General features: G+C 40.1%; 2 protein-coding genes across 7 annotated transcripts in view; one reads left to right on the forward strand and one right to left on the reverse strand.

The window, feature by feature from the left end:
• Positions 1-75: 75 nt before the first annotated feature.
• sltm (SAFB-like, transcription modulator) lies at positions 76-15083 on the reverse strand. Of its 3 annotated transcripts, none has more exons than XM_088920468.1 (20): positions 14863-15083; positions 13478-13565; positions 13288-13343; positions 11905-11932; positions 10210-10678; positions 9604-9647; positions 8357-8484; positions 7039-7188; positions 6484-6599; positions 6190-6347; positions 5756-5856; positions 4587-4637; positions 4261-4406; positions 3710-3884; positions 3424-3548; positions 2991-3158; positions 2052-2381; positions 1510-1645; positions 1000-1154; positions 76-686 (listed from the first exon to the last, which is right to left on the reverse strand). In XM_088920468.1, the coding sequence occupies exons 1-20, from the start codon at positions 14995-14997 to the stop codon at positions 578-580; spliced, it is 2868 nt and encodes a 955-aa protein (XP_088776594.1). In that variant the 5' UTR covers positions 14998-15083; the 3' UTR covers positions 76-577. The 3 variants fall into 3 exon arrangements, with proteins under 3 accessions (XP_088776594.1, XP_088776595.1, XP_088776596.1); XM_088920469.1 differs by having other exon boundaries at positions 10210-10621; positions 14863-15075; XM_088920470.1 differs by lacking the exons at positions 11905-11932; positions 13288-13343; positions 13478-13565; positions 14863-15083 and adding an exon at positions 10828-10970.
• Positions 15084-16539: 1456 nt separating this feature from the next.
• The window catches only part of rnf111 (ring finger protein 111), a 46994-nt gene continuing 45015 nt past the window's right edge, over positions 16540-18518 (forward strand). For 3 of the 4 annotated variants that reach the window (XM_088921637.1, XM_088921639.1, XM_088921640.1), the window contains exon 1: positions 16545-16965. The gene's annotated coding sequence lies outside the window, so the exon portion shown is untranslated. Of the gene's footprint in view, positions 16966-18518 lie in introns of all 4 variants that reach the window. The other variant, XM_088921638.1, reaches the window with a different exon arrangement.

Raw genomic sequence — 18518 nt, forward strand, 5'->3', positions numbered from 1 at the left:
GAGAGTCCTGCAATGCCTAAAGATATCTTTTGGGCTTACAGAACTGCTTTAATTAAAAAAAAACAAACTTTAAGATTTCTAAAAGAATAAAAAAATCCTTTAATAGCAGCTGCCTTTTCCATAACAAACTGTAAAGCAAGAGCACAATGTACTATAGTTTATTTTAAAAGGATGAATTTCTATAGTAGTAATCACAACCATTTTACAGTACAAGAGTACTCTGCTGGCAAAAAAAGCAGTCTGAAAACAAATATTAAAGTCATTACAAATAAAAACTAAAGCTGCACATTTTTCTTAACATGTTATAACATGTGCACAGACATGAGTTTATACTATAATCACAGCGTAACTGTAGGTAATGGCTACAACTTTACACTAGTCTTTACAAAACAGGAGGCCTTTTTACACGAACCTTTGTGCCATAGGAAAGTCCAGCCATTAAAACATCTATTCAAAAATTCAACAAAAAAATAAAATTAAAACTCTTAATATAAAAAAGGATCTTCTCTGTAAAGAAAGGTGTCTTGACAGGTTTACAGACTTCACATTATTGTGGTAGAAGTCACTAGCAGAGAAGTCAGAACCTTCTCGGTGCTCCCTTAAATGGCTTGTATCCTCCGCCACTTCCTCCCGATAAGGAATTGTTTGTAATCTGTACTATTCGGTTCATCGGTGGTGCAGAATGGCTATGAAAAACAAGACAACCTGTTAAAATTCTACCCCATAAATATTTTTACTGCTTGAAGCCTGCTATAATTAACAAGTATTTCCAGGCAGCAGAAAAAGTCTGCAGCTCACACCTCTCTCACTTTTAAAGGCATCATTTGTTTGTCTTACTGGACAGATGGCTGCTGTGCTGCAGGTTGGAGTTTTTCAACACATTGTATAATTCAGGCGAACATCTATGCTTATCTCATCCAAAAAAAAAAGTGAGAACTGAAAAACCTCATTATGAAAAAGCAAGAAAAGGTGAAACCAGAATCCTGTCTCTGGTCCTACCTGGAGTGCGGTGCCATCATGCTTCCTCGGCTGTCCCGCAAGCTCCGGGAATCAGGATAGCCAGTGCTGTGGGAACTGGGCCCGTGCCAGTCTTTTCTTGGGCCCTGATCGCGGCTGTGGCGCTCAACTATCACTTGTCTTCCATCACTGAAATGCTAAAAGCCATCAGAAAGCTTGAGTACTAAGAACATCTTGTTATAGCAAAAGCCTAATGGGATTTGGTTTCAGTTTACAAGGCAGTACATGTCTACTATATTGTACCATCAGATGAAATCCCTAATTTACTACAAATCACATCTGTAATCCTTCTTCTGAAACACAACACATGCTTTTATTACATCTCATATATGAAAGTCTTAATTACATCTTTTTTATTAAAATTGTAGGTCAGCACAAGTCAAGATACCGTTTCAAACTCAATGACAATTTAAAACTAGGGCTGCAGAGTAGCTCTCCAGATACAGGGATGCAGTTCAGACACTAGTGCACCTGAAAGACAGCAGTGCTCACCTGATCCCCCATCATCATCGCTCGCCCATCTCTGCTGCTGAAGCTGGACCTGCCACAGCTGGACGAGGGGACTCCTCTCAGGCTTGGTCCAGGGCCCTCCCTCCCCGACCTCTCCGGCCGAATCCGCACGCCCCCCCTGCACAGAGTCCACAGAGGAAAGCACTGCATCAGAATCTGCACATACTGCAACAGGGCCTGCTCATGCTTCCCAGACACCTTTGTATCTGCTGAAATCAATGCAGCTGCAGGGACAGAGGTTTGAGAGGAGAGCAGCACGACAAGCAGTGAAGGCAATACCCGCTTTTCAGTATCTGACGTTTGTCACAGAGGACTTGCCACTAGCATGGGTTGACAGAAGGGCTGAAATCCATTTAGGAAAGACACTTCAAAACCTACATTTTTTCCCCAGAACTACAAAAAGCACCACAGTAAATTCTAAGCATGATCCGCTAAAGTACATTATGGTGAACAACCTGAAGCTACAAAAGGTAGCATTTATCCCACATTCCATTCAACCTTGAATCACTGAATATCATGCTTACCTAATGCTGCCCTTATTAGAGCTTAGCTCGGCTTCAGCCTTCCAGCCTCCATGTCCAGAGTGGCGGGGGGAGCGACCATGAGACATGTCTTCCACCCTGCCTCTCTCAGGAAGGCCCCGGCTCCCTGCGGACCTGTCTGGAATAGTGACTGTTCTCCTCTCGTCCTTATCCCTAATTTCTCTCCGGTCAGTGTCCCGGATTTCAGCTCGCGGTGGTTCAGGCCTTCTTGAGTTATCATAAGCTTTAGGATATCGGTCAAACCCTGAACTTTCCCTTCGAGCAGGTGGACGGGTTTTCTTTCCATCTGCGTCGCTCTCAAATCTATTGCGCCTGTAAAAAAAAAATTCAGTCCTATACTTTTACCTAGAAATATATTTTACCAGGTTGTAAAAGGTTGTGGAATCTTGGAACAAGCCAACCTTGACACCATGTTGATGTCCTGGTTTGTCAAGAAATGACAGGGTGAGGTTCTTGTTAGCTACTAGCAGGCTAGATGTTTCAAATTGCCTCCTCATTTGTAACTGTCCTGCACAATATTTAAATCTTCAACAGTCTGCCTTTTCAAAATGATCTTCAGATTTTCATAAGAAATAAGCGTGGTTTATGGATCAATACAGGCTGGGATCCCCAATATTTGCTGGCAGCAGCATTGCACAGAAATGCAAATATAAAGTTTTTAATTAAAACAGAACCCTTCCTGGAATAATCTATAGAGGAATAAGCTTGGATTACATCAACATTTTCAACTTGCTCATTCTTAACAAATGATAAACTACACATTTCTTCCAAGCAGAAACAGCCTTGTTACAAACGAAAGGCTGCTTTCACGTACTGGGTCCATAATGTGTAACACACAGGCAGCTACAGCTGTTGTGTAGATTACGTTCTGGTCCAAAAATTCATTTTTTAAAAACACTGGGGTCACTGATAAATTCCTACCTTTCGAAGGATGGAGGACGCATGGAGGCCCCTTCAGGAAACCTACCCCTTTCTCTGGGGTGAAAGTCATTAAAGCGGCCCGGCTGACGATAATCAGAGCCGTGACTTAACCGGCTTTCCGAGTCTGTCTGAATCTTTTTATTGCCATTCCAGTATGGATCATCTCTCCTTTTTAAAACAAGAACAGTAAAAAAAAATCACTGTCAGAACCCATGCTATCAAACAGTACACATCAAAGCGTAATTCTGTTCAAGATGTAACATTATATCAACTGAAACCAGAATGTTTATATAAACATCTCATCTTGTAATAAACTATAATAGACACACTGCAGAGAAAAGTACTAAAATATACTTAGTACAAAACTAATAAAGTTCCAAAACACTACTCTCACTGAACCTGAGAAAGGAGTCAACAATGGAGCTGTTTATACCTGTGATCTACATCCCTGGTTCTTTTCAAGGAATTGCGTTTCTCTTGCTCGTAGCGCAGCTGTTCTTGTTGGCGTCGCAGTTCCTCACGCTCGCGAGCGATACGCTCAGCTTCCTTACGGCGCTCCTAAAAACACATTTCTGATCAAAACAAAAAAGCCCTTCCAAGTTTCAGGGTTCTCCACTGGGATCTGTTTTGTCTCGAGGACGGATACCGCGTTCGCAAGCGAAACGCGGTTGTCAAATCAGAGGGGAGTGTCAAAGACACGCGCGCGCACACACACACACCTGTTCGATGCGGATCCTCTCCCGCTCCAGCCTCTCCCTCTCCATCCTCTCCCGCTCCAGCTTCTGCCTCTCGATCTCCAGCCGCTCCCGCTCCCTCTGCAGGTGCTCCTGCTCCTCCCGCTCTCGGAGGATCCGAATCCGCTCCCTCCGCTCTCTCTCTGCTATTTCCCTCCGCCTGGGAATAGAGCGAGGTATTGATTTAATCAGTCCAAAATCAAACTAATTCCATCACGCGTCACGTATAGCATTCGCCTGTCCGTTTTCTAATGGCTTCTCAGAGCCACGGGGGATCCCCGGCATACAATGGATGCGAGGCAAGATACACCCTGGACGGGACGCCAATCCATCGCAGGGCAGACACCAACACACGCACACTCAGAGCAGGGCCAATTATCCTCCCAGTATGTCTTTGGGCTGTAGGAGGAAACCGGAGTAGCCATAGGAAACCCACGCAAACATGGGTAGAACATACAAACTCCAAGCAGAGAGCACCCCAGGTCTGGACCCGAACCCATGCTGCCCAAGAACAGCATTTAACACCACTAAAATACCTTCTCAATTCAATAGCCCGGCGAATGCGCTCCAGTCGAACTAGCCTCTCCCGCATTCTCTGCTCCTTCATCTTCTCGAAGGGCAAAATGTCCTTCTTTCCTCCTTTGTTTGGCAAGATCCTCCCTTTGTTCCTTAACATCTCCATCTGCGAACAAACAGTAATTCACTTTCAGGCACACAGAGAAGAATATCTTCTAGGACAACATACCATTTTTACACATGGAAAGGGGAGGCAAGACTAAAGAAAAAGGGAGTAAAAAAAGTATGGGGACTGAACGAATGAATGAATCAGTGTTTAACCTAAGAGAGAATACAGGCAACAGACCTCTTCAGGAGGAATAAACCATCTGGGGCGTCGCGTCATAGGTGGGAAGACCTTAATGACCAAAGAGAGAGAGTTATATAGAGCAACTGTTAAGACAGGCATTAAACAACTGCATAAAACATATATAGTAGAACCTCGGTATTTGAACACAAGCACAGAACTTAATACCTTATGGGGAAAACAGGTTCTCCAGCTCATGAAACAGGCATTTCTGTAATAATATTTTTGTTATATTTCTGAAATATTGTTATTTAATTTTGTATTTATTGGTATATTTTAATGGAAATTAGCACTGTAAACTTTAAAACTTACCATAATTCAAGTTATTGTATGTGCAAACAAATTAGATCACAGTTATGATCTACTTAATTATTTTCACATTGTTTTTATTAGTATTATAAGTGCAGTCCTGTCCTGTATTAGAATTATTACAGCACAAATTTACTCACTCCCTTCCCACTCAACCAACTCTCTTGCTCCTGTGATCTGTCAATTTTTTTAAACATTTTTCAATGAGACACACAGGGAACCAAGATAACTGATAACTTCGGTGACCACAGAATTTTTTCTGTTATTTAATGTTTCTTTTATTTCACAGCACCACACTGAGTCACACAGATATTATGCATTACTCTGATAACATGTCTACACACAAGACAAACGTTAACACTCTCCTGGCAGAAAATGAGTAAGTAAAGCATAATCCATGATACAGGACTACATAAATGTTAACTGTTAATCAAGTAATGTCTCTTTACTACAGACACCGAAACAGGTCGGGTGAAGCAGATCTGCGAGATGTAGATGCTGCATCTACATAGATACCCGCTTTTACTCTCCTACTGCTCCGCCCGTGAACAGGCGTATTTGGTCCGGAAATGTTAGAGGTCACTAAAACGTCTGCATGAATAGGTAAAAAATAGAACTCGCAAATATCAAGGTTCTACTGTATATAGATACAGGCTTGTTGAACTGGCACAGAATGGTGCATCAGTTTTCAAAAACATCAAGACCCTTTAGTACCTTATTAAACATCACAAAAAGAGTTGTAAGGGGGTATCCTAGAACAAACATTAAATTTACTTAATATTCCAGAAAGTAATTCAATGACTGCAGGCATTACCACATTTTTGAATTACTTAACCCTTTGCATGTTTATTTTCAAGTACCTTTTCAAACCTCCCTCTTCTCAATGGTGGCCTCAATTTATTAAATTCAGGGTCCCCTTTTGTTTGATCAATCACTACCATCTTGCCAGGACTCTTGGGGCCTGAATTGCAAAGAAAAAACCATTTGTTAACCAACAGACAGAAGACATAGAAAGATACCTTAGTAGATCCTTTTGTACGCGAAACTCCATTTTAAAAGTAATCGTTTTCAACAATGTGATTCCTTGGTTTCAATCATGGAAAACAAGCTGAAAGACTGAACTAAAAACCTCTCGTCTTGAATTTCTGAATATCGTGAATGTCTGTGTTGCTACCGCAACAGCCAACTCAATCTTCGAGTTACAATGTTGGAGTGCCTCAACATTTCAACCCTAACGTGTTACTTTCTAGTCGGCTTTGTTAACAAGCCTCCTCCACTGTTCCTACACACTTACGTCCGTGTTTTTTGTCCTCCTTTTTCGAAGCGTCTGTACCAGATCCCGCCGCCTCCGTCTTCGCACTTTTAAATTCCTGCTTCTTTGACGTTTCTTTGCTCTCCTTGTCAGAGGGTTTCTCAGATTTCTTCTCTTCCTTCTTGGAAGATACAGGTGTTCTTAAATGAAAGGAAGAAACAAAAACCTTACATATCCTTACACCAGTTAATCACAGAAAACCAAACAAGTCAGGTAGGCCAAATGGCCACCTCTCCTTTGTAATCTAGTGTTTTCAAAACTGGATTTTGGTCTTACTTGCTCAGGGTCTTAACCCCAGTGGCAGTCCTCTTTTCTCCTGACGTTTTGCTGGAACTTGTTTTTTCTTCACCATCCTTTTTGGAAAATTCTTTTTTGAACGGATCGCTTTTAACCTAGAAACATTGGATTTGTAACAGGTTAAGCCATTATTAATGTGCTATTTCTCACATGAATGACTATAGCCTTAAATGTTCCTATATATTTAATAAAAACAACTTAATAAAATAATTCTAAACAATATAATTAGGATTAATCATTTTAAGACGGCAATCATCTCCGTGGCCACAGGCCTAAAACAAACCCTTTATCTAAAAATGAAATAGATAACAAAGGCTTCCACAAATAATTTATGGCTTTAATGTCTTTTGAAGTACAAGAACAGGCATCCCAGTAAAGTACTTAGACTTAGGGATCTGCAAATTTTGTATAATCCATCATTTGTAAACAAATATACATAAAATAGGAGCAGATGTTGTATATGTATTTACTTTCTAAAAACCATTACAAAGCACGTACAATTAGGCCAAGAGGGGATAGTCAAACAAAAATTACCCTGTCAACAGAAATCTGCTGTCCGTGGAGCTCTGTACGGTCAAGGTGTGAAATACATCGGGCCACTTCTGCACTAGACGACATTGTGACTAACCCATAGCATTTAGATCCAGGACTGCGCGCATCAGTCACCACTTTAGCACTGAAGACCTAAAAATTAGACAAACCCATTACTAAAGTGCTTTGTCATTTGCAAGATGAGCTATAAACTGAAGGCAAACATTCCCACCCTCCAAACCAGCTTACAAATCTAAAGAGCGCATTTAAATGGCTAATCTCTAAGTATGGACTCACAGCAAGTGTCTAAACCTCTCATGTCACCCAGTTTTAAAAGTCCACCCAGTAGAAGACAATTGTTAATAAAAAAAGCTTGAAGAACACACACTCACAGGCTATACCAGAAGTAGGCAACTCCAGTCCTCAAGTGTCCCGCACGTTTTATAGACTCCTTTCAGATAAGTCAGGTGCTAACTGGAATACAGCTGAAACCGATTTCTTACCCATTTAAATGAAACCATTAAACTCAAGAGATGGGATTTAAAGCATTGAAAAAATGAGAAACATGAGGACCAGAGCTGCCTGCCCCTAGTCTACACAAAGATTAAACTCAAAAACGCACTTCTACATCCACCGGGAGGTGCGAGTCGCACAGAGGATCTCCTCACTTGAATCTCAGATGCACTCTTTTTTCAGAAAATTGTTTTGTATCTAAATGATCAGTTAGAGGTTCCCAACCTTTGTCAGCTGAACCCCTTCAACCTAAATTATTTGCCTCAAGTACCCCCTTGAGATTTTAATTAAATCAAACCTTTCAATAAAAGTAGATAAATGCTACAGCAACCCTCTTAACATGCTTCTTTTCACTATGTAAAATATTAACATTACTACTGTTGTTTTTCTTATTCTTACATTGTTATTTATTAATAGGGATATTTAATTTGACTGACGTTTCCATCACTATCTCACGAACCCCCTGCAGTACCAACGCAAACCCCTAGGAGTTCACAAAGCCCCGGTTGAGAGATTTAATCATGCCTACAAAGGGCAAAGGAGTTGGACTGAACATTGGTTGCAACCAAAATAACTGATCTCCACGCTGAACTGGTAGAGAAGTCAGTGTTTAAGAGTGGCTTGTGAGTTGTATAAACAGGTCCCAATTTATAGCTTTAGTTGCACACCAGATATTAATTCAGATATAAATTTATACAAGACATTGTAAAAGTAGGCCACAAAACATTTTATTAAGTGACAAAACACAAACTGGATAGAGCACACTGCCCTTCATACTGGAATACTAGAAATGAAAGACCCACTCTACCTTTCCGTATTTCCCAAACAGGTTCTTCAGGTCTGCTGCTTTCGTGTTGGACGACAAGCCGCTCACCCACAAGTTGCGGGTCGAGCTGCCAGTGCTCCCACCGCTGCCTCCTCCACCGCCTGCACCGCCTAGATGCCACAGTCCTCTATCAGCGTTTGACAAAGACAGCTACACAGCCCAGCCCGATTAAAGGGGAACTGCATTCCAAATTTCTCAGACTGGTTATTAAAATCTCGGTAACAAAATAAAATTTACAAATTTCAACTGAAGCCCAAAATTCGGGAGCTTTCTGAAAAGTACTGTAAGGTGCCGTGTCGTCACAAACCCTTGGTCTCACCCTTGGCCATGGGCGAGACCAAGAGATCTCGAGAGCTGCGACGTGAAGCGGCCCTTCCTGCTCGCTAATCACTAATAACTAGTATAATGTGATGCACGAGCGACTAAGTACAGGTTGTGCAGCAGATACTTCCATCACAAGAAGTTTTAATGTGATCTGCATGCGTAGTTAACGTAGTTAAGTGAGTTTCCTCTGTTGGCAAAACCGTCTCAAAGTCGAGAGCAATATTTCCACTGGATTAGAAGAGATGTATTCAGAAGCCCGAATCTTTACAATGTAATAAGGCCGCCTTTATATTTTGTGATGTAAATTGCAGGTTTTTACACATTAGTGTACATTTTACTTTAATTAGGGTTTGAAGTGCACTCCTCAATGCTGATTTTTTCTAACCCCGAAATATAAAAATTGCATTGCAGTTCCCCCTTTAAAAACAGGACCACCCCTAAAGATAAGGACCTGTCTGAGATTTCTAAAACCCTTTTGCACGAGTGTCTAAGACAGGGCCTGCTGCCATGTTCGGTCTACTGTTTGGTACTACGTATATTATCGAACGCCACATATTTCTAACATTAATATGGCATGAATGTGAAACTGCCTTGTGCACGTAGGAGAAAAGAGAACCCAATGACTAGCTTGGAGATCTTTGACAACTACTACCATCATCACAAAGGGAACAAATATATGGATCAAGAAGGGAATTTATCCATCTGTAGGGAACATGTATCCATGCTTGACTTGTTTTAAACAGCTTTAGCTGTCAAATTTGAAATTGGACAACTCTTTATCCAAAATAGTAAACATTAAGATACATCTTAAAGAAAAGTTTTAAAGCCTCTGCATTTCTTAAAATGTGGTTTTTACAACTTTTACGATTCAGCTTACAAACCAAGTACAGGAAATTACAATTTACCTTTTTCATCCTTTGTCATCTTTCCATCTTTGTCTTTTGAAGAGCTACAATGCAAAACATTGCAACAGAAAGGAAAATGAATGACTGAACTACGTAAGCAAGGTGTAAATGAAAAAGACATCACCTTGTGATACAGAAGCTCTTGGTTTTGTGCCCTTACAAAATTCATCACAAATGACAAAGCTTGCACGTGAACAAAACTCCCAAAATGGCGGCTTTCATTGCTTTTCCACAGGTGGCTGACGGGACAGATTTTCTGCCAATTTTATTCTCTGGACAATTGCATTCTTCAGGAGTAGGACTTGACTTCATTGTGATTTTTTTTCAAAAGATCGAAAGACTTTGACATCTCAGGGACTATTTTACTCTTGTTAACAACTGATCATGGGAAAAGGCAATAAAAGTGATGGTAACTTGACTGTAAACAGACGCTTGCATCTCCTGGTTTCTGCCATAAATTACTTATGTTCAAAAAAAGTAACAAAAGGCGGGATTAGGAACATCAATACACTTTAAAAAATAAAAATCTTGAGGCTACCCACAATGCAGAGATCTGAGTGAATGCTGGAAACCAGTATCGTAAAGAACTGACATAGAAAGACAAACCTCTTTGCTTGACCTGATGCCCCAGTAGATGAGGGGCCTTTCTTCCCAGAATCCTTTTCTTTGTCTCCCAATTCTGCTTTCTTCGAGGCCTCTCTGCTTTCCTTCTTCGCAGGGTCAGCCTTCAATCCGTCGTCTTTCTTACCATCTTTATGGCTCTCTTTGACTTCATCTTTCTTGTCTTCCTCCTGGCTCATCTCGGCAGAGGCGTCCAGCTCGTCACAGCCCTTGCTTGCCTCTGAATCTGGAAGTTTCACATTTTTACCTGTATCCAGGAGGTCATCGCCATCAACATCCAAAGTGATGGCATCTTCAGCCTGGATTGTGACGGATATGTTATCATCCTCAGCTTCTTGAATGGATACAGCGGCTTCGCTTTCATTCCCCGCTGCTTGTTCAGCCTCTGCAAGGCTATCTTCAGAAGGGAGAAGTTTTGAATTTTCACGAGTACCATCATCAGTATCTGTTACATCTGAGGGATTTAACAAGGATAAACATGGCAAAACATAGGTTTAACATAACATTTACGTGCTAAGTGACCTAGAAAAAGTAGAATAGAAAGCAAATTTAGTATTAGCGCTCACTGAAGATTAGAAAACCAAAGGTGTACAACAAACATACATTCCTCATCGAAAAATGGGTGCGATTCAAGTCTTCGTGCCGTTCCTTTAAAAAACATCAATACTTTTATCGCATTCCAGAAACTGCTGTACAAGCAGTCCTTAGTTCTTCCTCGTGACAGTGTTCCTCCAATCCTTCATTGATCCATCCTCGTAGTCATTCATCATTAAAAAAGGAATGGAAAAAGAGGAGAAAGAACAAAAGATTTCAGTTTGGTTTATTTCTGTCCTTTGCCATCATACCAACAAATTTGCATTTTCAAAAGAAAAGGCTCCAACTTGAGACCGTCTTTCTCCTTGGCTTCTATTTCAGTTCCAGTCTTTGGCCACATTCCTCATCTTCTGCCACTGTTATTCAGAGATCCCATTCAGAAATGGGGAGGAAAAAAAATCAAAAATAAAAATCCACAAACATCCTAGTCCAGGTCTTGAAAGCTGATGTCAATGGAAAGGGGTTTAATTTGGCAAACCACTCTGCATCAAAGAAGCTTTTCTCCAATATCTTCACAGATGCATGTTCCTTGTCCCTTTGAGGTATGGGCAGTGCAAAGTCAAGAGTGGATCTGAAGGTGGTCCAGCAGGAAAGAGTTCCAACTCTCCTCAGTCAAAGCAAAGACAAGGGCTCTCCTTCCTTTTCCAGTCACAAGTTTTCATCTATGCAGTTCCATGGCTGAATGCAGAGAAAAGCATCATGCAGGCACATCATCACCTCCATCTGTGATGGGAAGGGGAAAAAAGTCCCTAAAAAAATCCCAAATTTCAGCACGTCATGCCATGTTCAGTGTTGTTGATCCGAATGTGCAGTTTAAAAACAAAGATGCCTTGTTGCTTTTATCGGTCTCCTCCAAGAGAAAGCCAATCCCAAATTCCTACTGGGAGAATTTCCATGTTTTTAGACTCCTTTTGAAATCCTTTGTGGGCCTGAAGCACTGTGAGCTGAGTATTTCTCGTAAAGAAAGTAGGGGGGAAGAAAAGTGTTAAAGGAACTGCAATGAATGTCCCAACCTTCAGTTACAGTTGTTGCCTGTAAAACCCAAACCTGAGAATACACTCCAACAGGGGGGGAGAACAAACATACCTTTTTCGTTGTCTTCATCTTCAACCTCCTAAATAAAACAGAATGGATGACAATGTTTCTAATGTTTAAAAATTTAAGAATGTCTTGAAATTCAATTTAAAAAATATAATATTCGTTATCTTTAAAATATCTGTTTAAATGCTTGGGTATCAAACCAAAATTTGCTAACATTAAAGGGAAATGCAGTAGACTCAGTTTAATGGACTAGTTGTGCAATCAATACCATGTAAATTGTTCCTGTGCCTTTTTGTAACGTAAATACACAAGCTCTTTATTTCATGCGCCATACATATACTGTAGTGGTGTTCACTAATGCATATGAAACACACCCATCATAAACTAACGACCCACCCCTGTAGGGCACCATTGATATTGCTGAATTACAAAACATTATGTATTTTTTTTTAGTATTCTACATACCTTTTCTTTACATATTGTTAACATTTTAGTATATTTTTTTAATGTTTTGTTCAAAATTTTGAGGATACATACAAAGCACAGCCCACATCGTAAGGAATTCGCATACCCCAAAAGGGCCTGCCAAAGTATTGGTATTCATACCCTTTAAACCTATATAAAAGGTATGTCGTACAAAAGTTTGTGTTTTACTATTTTTGCATTTTACTGAGACCACTTACACATTCGTCTCGTTCTAGTTCTCCTTGTAGAAATACACATTGGTAGTACATTGGTTTTTTGTAGATGAATAAAGTAATGCACCATAATTAAACACACTTTTATTCAATGTCTGTGATGCAGTCTTTGTTCTGCATATGTACTTTAACAGTATTTTACATTAAATGGATTTTACAATGCATTTGTACTTTCATGTTTTCTATTTTGTTCTAATTATAAGAATAAACCAAGCATGTTGGCTAAACTCACTTTAACATTATTGAGGGGAAAGTTCCATAGTTCTGATTTTACAAAACTCCCTTTAGCAGTTTGTCTGTAAAATCCAAAATCTATTAAACTGAGAGTCAATTACGACCATTATAAGCAATCTTCTTTAACAGATATAATTCACCCTCACATCTAGTCAAAGCAAACAACCACTAACACCCCTTTTACTCTTCTCTTTTCTTTACTCTTCACTTTATGAGTGTGGTATAGCTATATCTCAAATGGTTAAATGGGTTATAAGAATATTGAGTTAGTGAGCTCACACAAACATAGAATAAACTGAGTGTACCGGAATGCTGGACCAGTCACCAAAGTTGGTGTGGAAATTCTGGCCCAGAGAGAATAGTGCCACCTACAGTTCCACCAACACTTGCTGATCATACCTACGTCTTTGTGTACCTTGTGATATGCAAAATCCGACAAGATCAGTCCAATGTATTTGAAAGTTAAAAAAAAAAACTCAACAGTGATGATACGTACCTTGCAATAAGAATCTTCTTCCAGGTTTGTGTCCGTGTCTGCATCCAGTTTTCTTCCTAAATGAAGAATTATATTCAGAGAACTTCACACACGAGTTTCTCGATTTCTAAAGTTAATGGATTCTCAAATTTAAACATTTTAAGGTAGAAAGAAGCAGCCAGGTGCGATTTCAACAACCACAACCAATTACCTTTTGACTTCGCATTCTTCCTTGTGGGGGTATCTGCGTTCAATGGAATTTCGATATTATCGGAATCGCCACCTTCCTCTTCAATAGCCTGAAAAGTAAACATGAAAATTATTCAGTACTAACAAATTGCACCCTCTCACAAATACCTGCAGAACACTACCGAATCACAACGCACGCCGCACGCCTTTAAAAAAAGATTTTCAAGGAACAGGCAAATTAGGGCCTCATTATTGCAAATGCCGGGCAACAAAGTTTATTCATTTTAACCCCTTTGACCTCCGTGATAACGAGTAGGAATTGCAGGACACCACCTCAAAACAGCCAAGGCACCAGCATACACAGAGGATAACTGAGAAGAGATTAAGCCAAGCTGGCAGCAACAACTCACACCAATAAGACTGGTCCTTCTCTAAAAACCAAACCTCAGAATAAATCTGCAGTTTCAAATATGCAAATCAAAATAATGTCTCCATTGTTTAACACAAGACACTAGATTTCTGTAACATCAAGAAACTGCATGCTCTACCTTCACCAGTACTTTAGGAATGACACCCCCATTTTCTTCTTTTACCACAATCTGGGACAGGGACGACATTCACTGCTGCGTCATACATACCAACACAGAACACCTAAAGGTGAATAAGGGTTATCTAGCTTGAAACAACGCATCTGCAGTAATGTAGGACTATGGACGACGAGAGTCCCGGGATCAAAACCCGGGTTCGACTTCCCTAAGCGTGCTTCACGCAAATCGCTCCAGAATAGCTGTATACCCTCCACATCGTCATTATAAAGGACCTCGCCATTTCCTTACCTGGTTGAATAGAAAAAAAAACACTACCGAATGTAAACGAAGCTCTGTATAAGTCGACCGTATAACAAAAAGGGGCGTTCATTAAAACGAACTTGTACCTCGGCTCAATTTGCACCCCAGCATCCAATCAAACCTGGCGAGATGAGATAACTGGGCGTTTGTCTTCTTACTTACATTTTTTTTTCAAAATTTAAGAAAGCCACACAATATCCGAAGGAAAAGGGGAATGTATTTATCAATATTATTGATCTCACTTGAAAACCACTATTAATTCATTCGCGCCTACCACTTACAAAGCTATGCTATAGTAATAAAACAGCCATTTTTTGCGCATATGAAGAATACACAAAACTTTCTTATTGTCATTCAATAGAGTATGGCTGTACCGTGTCTTTTTATTTGCAAAACTCCGCCGTGTTCCAATATCTACATAAATTGGAAAGCGAAAGTGACAAACATCCACACACTTGATATCCAGCAACTAAGTATGCATGGTGGGAGGGGAAAACAAGGCCTTCTCTGCAGAAAAAAACACAACAAGATTTCATGGCCACTGATAATACAGGCTTACCTGCTTCAGCCTTGCAATTAAGACGTTCTTTACTCCCGTGATGTCCAAATTCCTCCGCTTTAACTCGGTTTTAAGGTCTATGACCCGTAATTCTGTGATTTTCTTAATCTCAGTGGCCACGGCTCCCGACGCCATTTTGCCAAGCAGAATGAGAAAGGAAGGTGTTTATGGTTATGGAAACTCCGCCAGACCCCGGATGTTGACGACGCGTACAACGTGATGACGTAAGTATTTTTTTTTCTGTAGGATTTGGTTAGAATTTCAGAAATTAATTTTGTCAACATTTTATTCCATTTTCGACTTCTGAAATCCGTGTTCACATAGTATATTAGAGAAAAGAAGGAAGAAAATAAATTAGGCAGTTTTGCGATTTATAATTAATATAATGAATAAGTATGTTAGGCTAGAAAATAGACCAACCACATTCTTTGGATTATATAGACGTTTACTTTTAAAATAATGAAACATTATTAAATCGGATCTTGGAAAATCGTGAGACAAAAAAGTTTTAAAATAATACGATTATGTAGCACGACTAAAATATGTGTAATGTATTTTTTTTTAATAACAGAGGATCCAAATTAGAATAAGATATTTCTAACATTTTGATAATTTGGTTACTACGTACTGAGGATATTCTAGCTTTTCTGAAGCACCCCTGTAAATCAGGTCCTATACTGTGACAGCGTGCACATCCAGAGATCTTTGTCTAAAGATCTGTCACCTGTTTTCACGTCGAAATTCACTTATTCATAGTGTACACTTGTGGTCTCCCCATGGCGGTTAACTGTTTATTTTTTTGTTTGTTTGTTCTCTTGTACCTATTTGATCCTCTGATTGTATCTGTATTTGTAAATTCTTCATACATTTAATAAAAAATTCTTTAGAGAAAAAAAAACTTGTGGTCTCCCCAATGCTTTTAATATTAAATATTAAAGAACATGCCTAACTTGAGCTGAATTAACATGCTTGCAACATTAAATAAAGCTAATCGGATGTGTCGTTTCTGTATCTCTATCATAAAGCAGTGTATTAATTCTTCGCATTCACAATTATATAATGTACAGTGGACAATTATTTTGTATATTTTAGTCAAAGATTTTAAAAATCCAAACAGTGTGGGCTTTTGGAATTGCGAAAACAAGTGGAAATTCTTATTACAGAGATATCGAAATGAAAGAGGCTTATGAAAGAAAGGTCGCCTTTTGGTATATCGTGCTTTTTGGGTTGTCAGCTTACACACGATGTCCTAGTCCTAGTGGTCCAGCTTCGACAACGTGATCAGACAGATTTCCCAAATGTGAACTGTCTTTTTACAAAATCTAATCAAAAATGTGAATGTTGCTTTACAAGAATTTCACCAAATAAAATTATATATGTAAATAATATAATTAAGAAAATGTAGTTATTTCGAACGTAAATTTAATCTACCTACAAAAAATATTCAAGAAGTCCAAATTCAGTATATAATACCAGCTTTCTATTTACGTACAATCATGTCGCCTATCTTATATTTGCATAGGTTCTAGTACAAATCACTTGCCACAAACGACCACTAGTGGGCACAGCGCCTCATGTTTCAAAGACCCCTTCCCCAGGAAAGGGCATGCCGTAAACAGCCTCCACAGTGTCGAAAAGTGTCGTGAAGCGTCCCTCGCTGAAGCGAGGCTCCGGGGGATTGTGCAGAAAACAGATCAGGCAAGCGCAGCTACGGAGAGGAGCTCGCCTGAATAAACAACAGCCCAAGCGAGGCAGGAATGACTGCTTTATCGAGGGCCCAAATGGCAGAAGAAAAGGTTTTCCGCCTTTCTCGAAACCTTAAATGAATCCCGGCCTCAGCTGATAGCCGGGGACTGGGCGGTTGAAGGAGAAAAAAGGCGAATTTAACTCGCTCTCCCCCAGTTACAGTATCGGGGCCTTTGGGGCTGTTGTTGGGTTTGTGTTATCACTTTCACAACCAGGCGCTGCTGACGTCCGAGGGTTTCTCTACGCTATTTTACTTTCAGTGGGCTGCCCTCATTTTCAGGTCCTCGCTGAAGGTTTTCGTCAGAAACGGAATCCGTTGGAGAGCAGTGTCGAGTTTGGGGCCTGTTGGCGTGAAAGGTACGTTTTTATTCCTCCTTAACGTTCAGTAGTGGCAGTACTTGATCAGTACGACGAGCTATTTCGGATCAGAGTGCTAATTCAAATGGCTTCTGACTTCGCCTGGGGAAATGGAGAAGGGGGTGGGTGGGTATACGACTATTGATTAAACCGGATTCAGAATTAAACTCGTCTGAAAAGGAGAACCAGCGAGTTGAATTCCTGACTTGTGCCCTTTAATCGCCTTTTTTGTGTGATAGTTTTAATTTTCATACGCAGTGCCCCCCCTGCCCCCCTCCTTTTTCGGTTCGGGCTATTGACAGTGACAGATGGGAAATCTTGGGTAAGGCAGAACGTAGGTTTTGTTGTGATGTGCTCGATGTTGCGTTGATAAATTGTTCACTTAGGCATGCTCGTTGAGCTTTAGACAATCATTTGGATGTTAAATGCTAATATGCAATTGATTGCATTAATCCAAGCGAAATGTTTGTACACGGAGTTAGCTGGTTCGAGCTCGCTCCGGACATGTCCTGCCCCTTGCAACCAAGTTATTGTTCGTTTCTCCTTTAAGAGAGTAATACAGACAGTTAAAAATCCAGCGAGAAAAATATCCCCACTTGTATAAGACAGTTTCGAATGTCATCTATAGTCTTGGCGTTGTAAACTGCTCAGTGTGGATAGCGTAGACCCTAGTGTGTCTCATCGTGATATTTTGAAGAAATCGCCCTGCTCAATCTTCCCTTTTCGTTTCGACTTCTTCGATCTAAAGCTAGTATTGAATTGTCTTTCCTTCAGCTTCGGGTATTGATCCTAAATAATAGTCATATAACAATGGAAGAAAGCACATGATCAAATACCGAAGTTTTAAAGAGGTGCAGAGCACGTTAACCTTCATTTTATCTCGTACAGTTCACGCCGAGATGTACTTGGCGCAGATCTGAAGCTTTTTAGATTCGGCGCAGTGTTTTTTTAATGGGATTTGTGAAGAAAACACCAAGTGAATCTTAGAAACCGCCTGCATATCCACTAGGTTTGTGACTCTGAAGCCATTTCCTCTAAAAGAAATCGAGTAATACATTTTTTGTTCCGTTTCTCAACGTGAACACTTATGTTCTCTCCCGTAGGAGAACTAAGTATAAAGTATACACCCATAAGGTATAAACAAACAGGGGCTGGCGATGACTGGCTGCTCTGGGAGCAGTGTGTGCAAGCTGGGACACCCAGATACCCCAGGGCTTTCATTTTAAATACTTAGAAACAAAGGTTTACGGCCGAAACATGAAAAGTTTGTGTTTTTTCTTGTTTGACCTTTGCCTGTTAAAACCCCACTTTTCACATATTTGAAAAATTGCCCGGGAACCATACCTCGCAGAACAAATGTTGAGAATATATTCAGAGTATATAGGCCCCTACTTACATTTTGATCTTCCAAACTTGGTTTTAGTGTAATTATGATACTGGTAGCTCTTTTATAAGTGAGCAATGACACCGTTGTTACCTTTTCTGTCATAGAGCAACCTTTTTCCAAATGATGTCTTCAGGGGCCCTGGATTTTTGCTTGTGTCATATGTGTG

This window comes from Atractosteus spatula, chromosome 7, assembly GCF_055471065.1.
Source record: "Atractosteus spatula isolate fAtrSpa1 chromosome 7, fAtrSpa1.hap1, whole genome shotgun sequence".
In the NCBI taxonomy this organism is placed as follows: Eukaryota; Metazoa; Chordata; class Actinopteri; order Semionotiformes; family Lepisosteidae; genus Atractosteus; species Atractosteus spatula.